The sequence below is a fragment of the Monodelphis domestica genome, chromosome 6 (genome assembly GCF_027887165.1).
Source record: "Monodelphis domestica isolate mMonDom1 chromosome 6, mMonDom1.pri, whole genome shotgun sequence".
Classification (NCBI taxonomy): domain Eukaryota; kingdom Metazoa; phylum Chordata; class Mammalia; order Didelphimorphia; family Didelphidae; genus Monodelphis; species Monodelphis domestica.
The window spans coordinates 9,823,854-9,837,292 of record NC_077232.1 but is presented as its reverse complement, the minus strand read 5'-3'; the positions used below and the strand labels follow the sequence as shown (position 1 = coordinate 9,837,292).

General features: G+C 63.8%; 1 protein-coding gene across 2 annotated transcripts; it reads right to left on the bottom strand.

Moving 5' to 3' along the window:
- Positions 1 to 77: 77 nt before the first annotated feature.
- Positions 78 to 11,440, bottom strand: ZFTA (zinc finger translocation associated). Of its 2 annotated transcripts, none has more exons than XM_056801562.1 (5): positions 10,723 to 11,440; positions 4,237 to 4,725; positions 3,394 to 3,747; positions 2,334 to 2,912; positions 78 to 2,008 (listed from the first exon to the last, which is right to left on the bottom strand). In XM_056801562.1, the coding sequence occupies exons 1-5, from the start codon at positions 10,856 to 10,858 to the stop codon at positions 1,539 to 1,541; spliced, it is 2,028 nt and encodes a 675-aa protein (XP_056657540.1). In that variant the 5' UTR covers positions 10,859 to 11,440; the 3' UTR covers positions 78 to 1,538. The 2 variants fall into 2 exon arrangements, with proteins under 2 accessions (XP_056657540.1, XP_056657539.1); XM_056801561.1 differs by having other exon boundaries at positions 78 to 2,029; positions 10,723 to 11,439.
- Positions 11,441 to 13,439: the final 1,999 nt, after the last annotated feature.

Sequence of the window (13,439 nt, the reverse complement as noted above, 5' to 3'; positions counted from 1 at the left end):
TCCGTTCTTTACGGGATGGGGGGCGGGGTGGCAGGAGGGCAGAGACCAGGCAGCCAGGGGGGCAAACGCGAAGGGGCTCCTTTTGAAAGCATTTATTCAACATACCTCTCTTACAAAACTTAGGAGGCGGATATAAAAAAAACGGATGCAAACACCTCACAAATACGCATACAAATGTTCGGATAATGTCACTAAAGAGTAACCTGGCATATAAATATAGATTCGGAGGAACACGTACAGGTTAGCCAGCAGGGCAAGCACACCGCTTAGAATGTTCATGGACACACGGACTGCTCGGGCTACTGAGGCAGTGTTGGGTTGGCATGCAGCACGCGAAAAAGAGCTTCCCACCCCCCAGAGTGCCAAGGGAGGGAGCTGCCTCCGGGGCTCCTCTAAGTGCTTCCTTTCTGCTACTTCCGGCCCGAGCAGCTCGCCTTGGGCCAGTTCCTAAACTCCGCGGTCTTCCCCTCCGAAGCGGGAAGGGCCACTTGCGCGAGCCCCGGGGGCTCCTCGGGCTCTAACGCTCCTTGCCCACGAAGCTGATGTTCTTAGGCGCGGCGTGGAGGCCGTGGGAACCGGGAGAGCCGCCGGAGACCTCGGGGCCACCTCGAGGAAGTCGCCACTTTGAGCAGCAGCCCCTCCCAGGGTGCTGGGGGGAGACCGGAAAGAGCCGTCCCGACAGGTTCCCGCGGAGGGGAGTTCTAGGAACTTCGGGAACCCGCCTGCTCCTTCCTCCACTTCCCCCTCCCCCTCCCCCCACCCGTCCGGGGAGCTCCCAGCTTATCTCTGATACACGAATAATAAATAAAGACATTTGCACACAAGGCTGACGGCCAGCTCCCCCCCCCCCCCCCATAGAAAAGCATTAAATAAAGTTTCCGAATCAAATAAAAAAGAAGCGCCGAGCGAGGGCCGGCTGCGGGGCCACCTTTTCTCCACAGGAGAGAATGAATCGAAACACTCCAAACTTGGACCTGCCTAGAAGATGCTCCCTAAAACCTCCCCGCCCGCGCCCGCCGGAAGCCGGCGGAGCGCGGCGCTCTGGGCGAGCCCAGCGACGGGGTGCCGAGCCCCGACCGAAGGAAAGGGAGGATAAAAAAAAAGTGCTACTACGCGGATTCGGCCGTCCTAATACTGCCATGCTTCGGGCTGGGGAGAGCCCGCGGGAATGCCAGGCCCCAGGCGGGCGTCAGAACCCGCTCCGGGGGAGGCGGGGGGGGGGGGGGGGGATCCAGTCTGGATCATGTGCAACGAGCAGAGCAAGGGGGGCCTGGGCCAAGCCCCCCGCCCTAGGCGGAAAGAGAGGGCTGCGGGGCCTCGGCTCTAACACTGAACGGCGGGCCGGAGGGAGGCGGTCAGGCCAGGGGGGCCGTGGCGGGGCCTCGGCCAGACTTCCTCCGCTGGAGGGCAAGAGTCACAGCAAGGGCCAGAAGCCAGGGCAGGGAGGGCTGGGGTGACGCGGAGGCGGGGCAGCACCGCCCCTCCCCCCAGCTCGGGGCGCGGCGGGGCGGGCGAGGGACTCTCCCTCGGGGCCGCTGCTATGCCCGGCACACAGCGCCGGGCTGCACGTCCCCGTCGGGGGCCCCCGGGGGCGGCGCCTGCGGCCCGAAGCCCTCGTGGCCGTAGCAGCGCAGCGCCGCCTCCTCGTAGGCCTCCAGGATGGTCTTGCGCTCCTCGGCCGTGAAGTCCATGGAGAAGGGGTGCACCTGCAGGATGTGGCGCTTGATGGTGCTGACCTTGAGCGTGGCCAGCGCGCCCCCGCACACCATGCACACCAGGCCGCGCCGCCGCCCGTCGTAGTCCATCAGGTACTCGCCCCGCCAGCGCGGCTGGTAGTTGCGCCGCTGCTCCCGGCTCCGCGGAGGAGGCGGCGGTGGGGGCGGGGGCGGGGGAGGAGGCGGGGGCGGGGCGCTGCTGGCCCGCAGCTCCGGGGCCGGGGCCGCGGCCGCCTCCTCCGCGTGGTCCTCCCCTTCCTCCTCCTCAGTCTTCCTGGCGCTACCATCTTCCTCTGCGGAGGGCGAGCGGTCGGCTGTGGAGGGAGGCCACAGCCATAGGGGCCTGCCCGAGTGCACCCCTTCTTTCCTCCGACTCCTCCCCTTCTCCTTTTGCCCCGCCCCACCGCTTCGCCTCTCCCTCCCTTTCCTGGATCTCCCCATTTCTCTCCCCTGTAGCTCACCAGGGCTCCCCATTACCCCGCTGCAGGAAGCCCCCTTCTTGCCTGCCCCTTTCTCCTTCAGTCTCTCCCAAGCCCCTCTCCCCGTGCTCCCTTCCTCCTATTTGTGGCCTCCCTTCTTGCCCCCCATCCCTAGGGAGGCTGCGGGTCTCCAGCTCACCCCATTCTCCCTCCTCCTCTTCCTCCTCCTCCTCCTCCTCCGGCTCTTCTTCTCCCCCTTGTTGCTGCTGCTGCTGCTGCGGCGGCGGCGGCGGCGGCGGCTCCTCCTCCTCCCTCTGGCCCTGGGTGGCCTGGCTGGGCTGCCCCCTGGCCCCTGGGGGCTCGGGGAAGGGAAGCCCCAGGGCCAGCAGGTGCGTGGCCTTGCGGCTCCACTCCTGGGCGATGAGGGCCTTGACGGGCCCGCTGAGGCCGGTGGAGCCCGGGTGCCGCTGGCGGATGTGGCGCTTGATGGTGCTCATTTTGAGCGTGGCCAGCGCGCCCCCGCACACCATGCACACCAGGCCGCGGCGTCCGCCGTCGTACTCCATCAGGTACTCCAGCCGCCAGCGCTCCTGGTAGTAGCGCCGATGATCGCGGCCCCGGGGCAGCCCCGCGGCAGTCCCAGCCGCCGCTCCCCCCTCCGCGGGGGCCGCTCCCGCTCGAGGGGCCCCAGGGGCCGGCGGAGAGGGATCCAGGGAAGAGGGAGCCGAGGGCGCAGCCTGGGCTTTTCGAGTCAGGTCTTGAGGGCCGAGGTCCTCGTCTGTGGGGAGACAGGAGGGAAGAGGGGGCTGGACTTAGAGGCCTAGCCCACTAAGGGACCCACCCCTCTGAAGCGCCGCCCAGCCCCTGCCCCCGTGAGGGCCCGTTAGCGGCTAGCCCCCATGGCGAAGATGTCACCACTGAGGCTCAGAGAAGTGACTTAGCCAAGGTCACACAGTTAGGGTAAGGAGCTTAGAGACGGGGCACGAGGGAAGGGTCTAATAAATGCTTGATGAATTAAATGGCATCATTCCTTCATTTGAGAAAGGCTGGGGGTGGACCTCAGACAAACCCAGGCGTCCTGTTCCCCCAGTTCAAATTCCTCTGGCAACCCCACACCACCCGCCAGGTGTCCTAGGCATGCGCCATGAGCAGAGCAGAGAAGACCCAGGAGTCCCTGCCTCCCAAGGGCTTCTCTCACTTTTTCCTCCCTCCTCCCACCAAGATGACCTGGAGGGGCCCCCTCTAGTCAGGCCTCACACCTGGTGGGGGGTGGGCTGGCCCCGCAGCCGGGGTACCCCAAGCCTGCAGCAGGGCGCTGCGCTGCGGGCCGGTGAGCCCCAGGGAGCCGGGGTGCGCCTCCAGGACGTGCGCCCGAATGTCATCCAGGTGGAGGCTGGGCAAGGCGCGGCCACATGCCATGCACACCAGCCGGTTGCCCCGCGGGTCGTAGTCCATGAGGAACTCGGCCCGAAACCAGCTCTGCAGGGACTCCTTCAGCCGCCGCTCCAGGCTCCGGGGAGCCCCCAGCCCCCCACTGCCTCCAGGCCTCCGGGGAGCAGAAGGGCCCCCGCGCCTCCGACGCCGGCCACCCCCACTGCCCGAGGAGGATCGGCCTGGAAGAAGGTGGGGAGAAGGAACTGAGAGGGCAGTCCCATAGCCTCAGGGCACGGCTCGCTGGGGGCTGGGGGCTAGCCCTCCCCCGGCTCCTCCTCCCTCTAGGTTCTCTTTTCCCCTTCCTCTCCCTCTGGCCAGCCTCCTCCACACCCCTGGCTCCCCCCTCGGGCCCTCATTCCACCCTTCCAATTCTCGGTTTCCCGATTCCCAGACCGGGGCGTCGGTCCCTCGGCCCTCCCCTGCTCTCCGGGTTCAGTTAAGTCCTCCCCCTCCTCCCGCTCCCTGAGCGGTTTCCTAACAAGATAGAGAGCACCTACTATACTGTGTGACCTTAGGTAAGTCCTTTGCCCCCTCTGGGGCTTGGTTTCCCCCTCCGTAAAAAGAGGGGCTTGAACAGACCCTCCTGGCCGCTAAGGTTCCAGCGGGAGGGGCTCACACTCCCGAGGTGGGGGAGGGAGCAGGTCCCCCCTGGGCTCCTCTGCCTTTACCTGGGCCCTTGGGCAGGCAAGCTGGGGGGGCCGCGGGGCCTTCCTCCTCTTCCTCCTCCTCCAAGTCCTCATCCTCGTCCTCGTCGGGCCCTCGGGCCCCCGGCCCCCCCACCTCCCCGCAGGCCCCCAGCCCCAGGTGGGCATCCCAGCTGCTGCTGATGACCCCCTTCTCCCGGGGGCTCCAGTGCAGGGAGTAGGGGTGCTTCTGGCGGATGTGCCTTTTGATGGTGCTCAGCTTGAGGGTGGCCAGGGAGCTGCCGCACACCATGCACACCATCCCGTGCCGGGCCGGGTTGAAGTCCATCAGGTATTCCAGCCGCCAGTGGTCATGGTAGTAGCGCCGATGGTCTCGCCCCGGGATTCGGCTCTTGCCGGGCCGGGAGGCCCGGGCTTCGCAGTGGTCCGAGTACTTCCGGCCAGAAGGAGGGCCCTTGCTCCGGGGGGAAGGGAGGGACCCCAAGGCGCTGCCCTCTGGCTTCAGCTCCGGCCCTAGACGGGGAGGGAGGCACCGGAGAGGGGTTTTACCCAACAGCCCTTCTCCCCGTCTAGAAAGGGAAGAGTGGGGGCGGGGAGGAGAGGGTCACCCTGAGGGCCGTGGGGAGGGAGCTGGGCGGCCCCGACCTGAGGAGGAGAAGGAAATGGCCGGGAGCCGGGCCGCCCGCGGCACAACCTGACCGGGAAAGGTCTGCCCACGGGGCTCTGGGTCCTTCAGGTGACCCGGACCTCGGCACTGCGCCCCGCACACAGTTCTCGGAGCCGCGGAGACTTGCCCAAGGTTACCCCGCAGGCGTCAGCTCCCAGCCCAGATTCTGAAATCTAATTTTCTGCCAGCCGGCCCGAGTGTTCACCCTTCCAGAGCTGGCGGGGTTCGAGGGACGCCTTAGGGAAGGAAGAGGACTACGGGATCGTTTAAAGGAAAGCAGGAAAGAAAGCGCTGTTCCTTTAAGAGGGAGTGGAAACAAAAGGATATTAGGACGGCGCATATAATTAGGCTTCCTAAAAAAAAAAAAGGAATCCGAGGGAAGAATCTGCCCCTTTAAGAAGGAAGGGCTGGCACAGAGTAAGCCTGTAGCTTTAGGCCAAGGGGCCACCCGGGGCCAGGAAAGTAGGGGCAGCCCCTCCAGAAGGCACAGCACAAAGGCCCACCTGTCTGCAGCGACTGCCTCCGTCTCAGGAGGGGGGGGGGGGGCGAGCTGGGAGGGGGCTTAGAATAGAGGATGGCAGAGCTGGGAAGGGGCTTTAGAACAAGGAATGGCAGGGCTGGGAAGGAGCTTAGAACGGGGAATGGCAGGGCTGGGAAGGAGCTTAGAACGGGGAATGGCAGGGCTGGGCTAGGAGGGAGCTTAGAATACAGGATGGCAGAGCTGGGAAGGGGCTTTAGAACAAGGAATGGCAGGGCTGGGAAGGAGCTTAGAATAGAGGATGGCAGGCCTGGGAAGGGGCTTTAGAACAAGGAATGGCAGGGCTGGGAAAGTTTAGAACGGGGAATGGCAGGGCTGGGCTAGGAGGGAGCTTAGAATAGAGGATGGCAGAGCTGGGAAGGAGCTTAGAACAAAGAATGGCAGGGCTGGGAAGGAGCTTAGAATAGAGGATGGCAGGCCTGGGAAGGGGCTTTAGAACAAGGAATGGCAGGGCTGGGAAAGTTTAGAACGGGGAATGGCAGGGCTGGGAAGGAGCTTAGAATAGAGGATGGCAGGCCTGGGAAGGGGCTTTAGAACAAGGAATGGCAGGGCTGGGAAGGAGCTTAGAACGGGGAATGGCAGGGCTGGGCTAGGAGGGAGCTTAGAATAGAGGATGGCAGGCCTGGGAAGGAGCTTAGAACAAAGAATGGCAGGGCTGGGAAGGAGCTTAGAATAGAGGATGGCAGGCCTGGGAAGGGGCTTTAGAACAAGGAATGGCAGGGCTGGGAAGGAGCTTAGAATAGAGGATGGCAGGCCTGGGAAGGGGCTTTAGAACAAGGAATGGCAGGGCTAGGAAGGAGCTTAGAACGGGGAATGGCAGGGCTGGGCTAGGAGGGAGCTTAGAATAGAGGATGGCAGGCCTGGGAAGGGGCTTTAGAACAAGGAATGGCAGAGCTGGGAAGGGGCTTTAGAACAAGGAATGGCAGGGCTGGGAAAGAGTTTAGAACGGGGAATGGCAGGGCTGGACTAGAAGGGAGCTTAGAATAGAGGATGGCAGGCCTGGGAAGGGGCTTTAGAACAAGGAATGGCAGGGCTGGGAAGGAGCTTAGAACGGGGAATGGCAGGGCTGGGCTAGAAGGGAGCTTAGAATAGAGGATGGCAGAGCTGGGAAGGGGCTTTAGAACAAGGAATGGCAGGGCTGGGAAGGAGCTTAGAATAGAGGATGGCAGGGCTGGGAAGGAGCTTAGAACAGGGAATGGCAGGGCTGGGCTAGAAGGGAGCTTAGAATAGAGGATGGCAGAGCTGGGAAGGAGCTTAGAACAAAGAATGGCAGGGCTGGGAAGGAGCTTAGAATAGAGGATGGCAGGCCTGGGAAGGGGCTTTAGAACAAGGAATGGCAGGGCTGGGAAAGTTTAGAACAGGGAATGGCAGGGCTGGGCTAGGAGGGAGCTTAGAATAGAGGATGGCAGAGCTGGGAAGGAGCTTAGAACAAAGAATGGCAGGGCTGGGAAGGAGCTTAGAATAGAGGATGGCAGGCCTGGGAAGGGGCTTTAGAACAAGGAATGGCAGAGCTGGGAAGGGGCTTTAGAACAAGGAATGGCAGGGCTGGGAAAGAGTTTAGAACGGGGAATGGCAGGGCTGGGCTAGAAGGGAGCTTAGAATAGAGGATGGCAGAGCTGGGAAGGGGCTTTAGAACAAGGAATGGCAGGGCTGGGAAGGAGCTTAGAATAGAGGATGGCAGGGCTGGGAAGGAGCTTAGAACAGGGAATGGCAGGGCTGGGCTAGAAGGGAGCTTAGAATAGAGGATGGCAGAGCTGGGAAGGAGCTTAGAACAAAGAATGGCAGGGCTGGGAAGGAGCTTAGAATAGAGGATGGCAGGCCTGGGAAGGGGCTTTAGAACAAGGAATGGCAGGGCTGGGAAGGAGCTTAGAATAGAGGATGGCAGGCCTGGGAAGAGGCTTTAGAACAAGGAATGGCAGGGCTGGGAAGGAGCTTAGAATAGAGGATGGCAGAGCTGGGAAGGAGTTTAGAACAGGGAATGGCAGAGTTGGGAGGGGCCTAAAGCTATCAACTCCAATTCTTCCATTTCACAAATGGGTCAGTCTTGCCCAGTAAGGTCAGGATCTGCCTCTCCTTTAGGTTCATCCATTTTCCTTCAAATACAGTCCTCGCGCCTAGGACAGGCAGATTTTCTCTGGGGGGTTCATTGGAGCCACTCCACAGCTAGACTGGAGGAGGAAGCTGGGGGTGGACATGGGCACTGCAGAGAACAGGAAGGGGGAAAGGAAGGCCGAAGGCTCAGGCTGCCCGGCTGCCCTGGGCCCTTAAGGGCCAGCCCCAGCAGGCTGGGGCTCCTCGCTTTCTCTAGCTAAGCCAGCTGCCTGGTAAGAGAACAGAACATCCCTTCTGAGTGGCCTCATCCCAGGCCAACTCCAACAGCACCCCCGCCACCCCCCTGCCACCCCGGCTCAAACTATTTCCTGCTCTCAGCTCTGAAGTGGGGCCCAGGGAGGCGCAGCAGACTAGGAAAGAAAAACCGGGGGCCAAGTTTGAACTATTAAAAAACGGCGGCCCTGCCCTCCCGGCACGGCTCCCCAGCGCAGAGGGCTGGGGAAGCCGGCCAATTCACCACTGGTCCCAGGCCCAGCTTCCAGGCCTGGGTGGGGCCCTCGGGAACAGGCCTGCCGGGGTCCCTGGAGGAGAGGAAGTCAGCCAGGGAGGGGGCTGGCCAGACACAGACGGGAGGCTCTCCCCAAGCGGAGGGGCTCCTGGTTCCTAAGAAAGTGGGTCTGGGGATCAGGGGGAGCCTTGCCAAGGAGGGGCAGCTCCGGGGGGCTCCTGGAGGGCCTGGCTGAGTGAAGTCACTCCCCCTCTCTGGGCAGATCTGGGAGCTCGGACCCCTGGGTTCTGATGCTGCCTCTGCCCTTCAGGCTCCGTGTAAGCTGGTCACTTGCCTCAGTTTCCCTCATCCTTCCAATAGGGGTAATAACATTTGCCCTCTCTGCCCTCTCCAGGTGTCTGGGAAGAGGCTTGGCTACCGGAGGCTCTCTCTAAATAGGAATCCCTTCTGGCCACAGAAAGGCCATAAATGGACCCACAATAGAACAAAAGCCGGGGAGCCACCAGACCTCCGGAGGGAGGCAGTGGCCAGCGCTGGCCCTTTAAGCCCGCTGGGGGGCCACCTGAGCGCTTCTTAAAGGCACCTCCACCCCGTGCCCAGTGGCACTGCCCGAGGAGGGGGCTGTCTCTGCCCCGGTGAGGCCATTTCACTCCACCCATTCCTGAGCGCCAGCTGGACCCGGCCAAGTAACAGCCTATTGTATTGGCCCTGGTCCTGGGTCTCTCCGTAGGAGGGATCAGGAGCTGGGATCAGGAGCTGGGCCCGGCTCCCAGGCCACCCAGGCCGACCCCTTTGGCCCAGAGGTGAGGGAAAGCGGGATGACCTGCCGGGGTGGGATGACTGGCACGCCAACCCCGGTCTTCCCGATGCAAAGGCTTCAGTGGCAGGGCTCCCTGGGGCTGGCTTGGGAGTCCGGTTCAAATCCTGGCTCCAGCTTCCTTCCGGACCCCAGGCCAGTCCCTCCTTCCCTCTTCTACAGAACGAGGGGAAGGGGCTGCGTGACCTCCACGGTCCCTTCGCCCCACCGCGGCGATCTTGCTCGAAACAAAGGCGGACGTACTGTTCCTTTAAGAGGGGAAGGGCTTTGTCTCTTTAAATAACAAGGGCGGGGATGGGCCACGCTCCCAGAGGTAGGGTCCGGAGCGGCCCAATTCTGCGGCCCCTCGGAATGGTCAAAAGGGGTGGAGGAAGCTCTGGGGCTGGGAGGGGGCCGAGGCCGAGGCCCCCCCACCCAGGCAGTCCATCTTGGTTTAAGAGCAGCTTTTCCCGCTAATAAAGACTCTCGGCCAGGAATGAGAGAGACGGAGAAGTCTAAAGGGGGAGGAGGGCTCTGAGCCTTAGTCCTCAGGGCTGCGGCTCAGAAGGGGGGGGGGGGGGGAGATGGCCGAGGCGCGCAGAGGCAATCAGGCCCCCCCACTTTACCGGTGAGGAGACTGAGGCTGGAGGAAGGGTCCGGGCCACGCAGGTGGCAGAGACGCCTTTGAACTCAGATTCCGGGGCTCCCAGTTCATCGTCTCCCCTCGGCAATCATAGCCTGGGATTGGAGAGGCGGATGGGGCCTCGGGGCCTAGGGAGGCTCCCCCCAGAGAGGGGAAGGGTCGGACGTAAGTGAGCTGGCCCGGCTGGAATGGTGGTTCCAAGGATGGAGATGAATCCCCAGCAGGCAGGGAGAAGCACATGGAGGACCAGGAGGGATCCTTTTACAAAGGAGGAAACTGAGGCTTAGAGAAAGGGGTTTGCCCAAGGTCCAAAAAGTGGGGAGCAGAGCCACCATGCAGCCTGATCTCTGGCGGGCAGGCCCCGGGCTCTTTGGGCTGTCTGGAGAGGAAAACTTCATCCTTTGGGGAAAAGCCTCTCCCCTGCCAGAGGCTCAAAATACTGTGGGCTGTACAGGGGAAAGAGGCCAGGAAGACCACCAGAGGCCCTGAGTTCCAATCCAGCCTCTCCTTCTCTTAGCCATGTATTCCTCAACTATAAAATGGTAGCTTCTCCCTCAGGCTGAGGATGAAATGAGATAATATACTGCTTAGCCCAATGCCAGGCACATACTACATGTTATTCCCTTCCCTTTGGATCTCAGTTTCCTCATCTGTAAAGAAGGGAGTTTGGCCTGAAGATCTCTAAATGCCTCCCCTCTCTAAGTCTGTTTTCTTCTTTACAGAAATGGGGGGTTGGCATTGAGGCCCTCCAAAGGGCATTTACTCCGGCCCCCCAAAACCTGTGATCCTGGGAACCTTGGGCGAGGCTCTCCCCCTCTGCCAAATGAAAGGGTCGGATCAGGATCCTGCAGGGGCCCCTTCCCTCCCTGCAGCGGGAGCCTCTCGGGCGGCCTATCCCTTTAAGAAAGGGTCCCTCTCCCGCAAAAAGGAGGCCTGCCCCTTTAAGAACAGCTGAGCTCGGCTCCAGAGCCCGGAGTTGGAGGACGCCGATGGAGATCTGGTCTGGGGGCGCCCGAGAAGGCCCGGGGCGCCCTGGCCGGGGACAGGGGGCAGGGGTGGGGTCCGCGGTGGTGGGACGGGGACGGCGGCCTGGGGCCTCAGGGTGGGGCCCATACGCGCAGGGGGGCCCAGGCCGGGGTCCCTTGCCTGCTTCCCCCTCACCCCCGCCCCGGCTGCAGCTGCTGTCCGAGCCCGCCAGGGGGCGCCGCGCCCGCCCCCTCCCCCGCTTTGTTCAGCGGCCGCGAGGGCCCGGGGACCGCGGCCCCCCTCCCCCGTTCCGCTCTCCCCCGCTGGGCGGCCCGCTCACCTCCGGCCTCCTGGTCTTCAGGGCCCGGGGCCCGCGGGGGGCGCCGGCTGCGGGGGGCTCCAGGCCCGCTACTGCCGCCGCCGCCGCCGCCGCCGCCACCGCCGCTCCGATTCCGCGGGTCCCCGCCGGGCTCCATGAGCTGCGGTGCGCGCCGCGGGCGGCCCTCCGGGCGCGGGCTGCTCGCCGGGCCCGGCGCCGGGGACACCTCCTCCGCTCGGGAGGCGGCGGCGGCGACGGCGGCCGGGGGGCTCGCTCGCTGCTCGGCGGCCGGCGCGGGCTGGAGCCGGGGTGGGGATTCCTGCCTGGGGCCCCTGGGGCTCCTTGGAGGGCTCCTGGGTAAATTTAAAGGGGCCGCGCGCTATTTCCTCCTGCCAGTTGCTGGGGGGCTCGGCCGGGCAGCGGGTTCGCGGGCGGTGCCGGCCTCTGGCCCCCCCCCCCACGCGCCCTTGCTGCCGGGCTCCCGCCACCGGGTCTGGGGCCTCACTCCCCGCCCCCTTGGCTCCCCTCCCACGTGCCGAGGGGTCGCCGCTCCGGGGGCGGGGAGTTGGGGCGCGGCGCCGGGCCCCTGCCCCCTCGGGGCATCCCAGCGGCGCGCCCCAGGGTGCTCAAGATTCGCAGCCGGGGAGGGGGCGCGAGGCTTTGTGCCAGGGGCCCGGGGGCCGGGCTCGAGGGTCGGCGGCGGCGACGGCCGGCCGGCCCGATGGATGGATGGATGGCAGCCGCCCCGAGGAGAGGGTGGAGCCCGCGGGGGGCGGGGGGGCCACTGGGGCCGAGCCGCGCCCCCTCCCCAAGGGGAGAGGCTCCAGAGGGAAGGGCAGGCGGGCGGACTCCGCCTCCCGAGGGCCTGCCGGGGCTGGGCAGGGACGGAGCAGAGAAGGGCCCAGCCTCCCCCAGCGTCCCGAGCCTGGACCCAGGAGTGCAAACGGCCCCCAAGGCGGTCCCTGGCCAGGGGAGCAGAGAGTGTGACCCTGGGAGAGGGAAAGCGATAGCGCCCTCCATCCCTCTACCCGGACCCCCGACTTTGGGGTGTTCGGAGATCTCTGAGAGGGGAGAGAAGACCTAGTTCCGAAAGGACCCTGGCGGGACCGGCCTCTGCTCTTCCCCCAGACACCCCTCCGGCAGCCCCGGTACAGGAGGCCTCCGTGACCGAGGCGGGGGCCCCTGCCTAGAGGGTCTTCGGAGCCCTCTCCCAGCCTCAGCTTCCCCGTTGGCTAACTCTCCCCCCTCCCCCCATCTCCAAGCGCGCTCTGGGCTTCCCAGCCTTCCAAACTCTTCCTTGGACCCCGCCATCCGCTCCAGCTACGTCCTGGTAACGAGCCCGCCTGCCTTGCGCGGCCAGTCTACACTGGCTGCCTGCACTACCTCCCCACGCACTGACATCCTCCAGAAAGAGCTTGTCTCCCCCCCTTCCCCCTCCACTGCCCGGGAGGGCGCTCTCCAAGGTGCCCACTGAGCCTGGGCCTCGGAGACGCTTGACCTTCCCTTCCCTATTGCTGCTCTCGCCAGCCTCCCTTCGGTGTCTGTCCCGCCTCCAGTACCTTCGGCCCATCCGCACTGAGCTCGTCTCCCCCTCAGCCGGGCTTCCCGGCCTAGCTCCCTCCCTCTCCTCTGCTGCTGTCCCACATCTACCCTGCCGTCCCTTCTCCGAGCGCCTGCTGGACAGCTCCGGCAGGATGGCCCCGGGAGCATCTCCTCTAAACAGGAGCTCATTGGCCCTTGGCTCCCTCCACCGGACAGCACCACCGTCTCTCCAGACCTTAGCCGGATGTGCTAGTCTCCCGGCCGGCCTTCCCTGACCCCCCACTGCCCAGGGCTGGCCTGCAGACGTCTGGATGGACTCCATCCTCTTCTCTCCCGAAGTGCCCTCTGATCTGGGCTCCTGCCTCCCCCACATCCGCCCAGGCGGCCTCTTACGGGGCAGATGGGACTTGTTTTCTCCTCTGTGAAAGGAGCAGTTTGCCCTGGAACAGCTCTGGGGCCCCTTAAAGCAAGAAATCAACCATGTCAGCAGCAGCAGCATCTCAAAAACCTTCCATGGCTCCCTATGCCTTCTGGAATAACATAAACACCTCTGCCCACCTCTCCAGACGGATTTCCCTCCCTCTCTACACTCCATCTCTGCCAAAGATGCCCCCTTCTTTGGGCCTCCCAGCAAGGCACCATCCCCTCCTTGAAGCCTTCTCTGTGCCCTCCTTCCTCCATGACCTTCCATAGATGTGTCTCTCCCACAGAGTGGGGACTCCTTGAGAAAAGGGCTTTACCGCCTGGTGTTGCATAGAGGATTCCTTAGAAGGAGGGTGATTGGTGGTCCCCATCCCAGGCCTGGTGGCTCTTGTGGGAGACAGAAGGAGGGATGGGGGGAAGGAGAGAGAGAAACAGCTGAGCCCAGTGATTCCCCCATGGCAGACCCCACTCATCTGGTCTGAGAAGACGGATACAATCAAACAACGTCATGGGAAGCCGAGAGCCAAGGTTACTAGGAGAACATGCAGACTGGGGAAGTGTGGTCGGGTTGCTCCTCTATTCACAGCTTTGCACTGGCTCCCTATTGCCCCTGAGATAATGTTCAAGTTCCTCTGGACTCAGCCAGCGACCCACCTCAAGCAGCTAGAGGAACCTGGGCATAACACGTAAGTGCTAAGGTCCTCAGTTTCCCCACATGTAAAAGAACAGTTCTCTAAGCTCAAAGCCCATCTGGCTTATTAACGGTTTCCTCG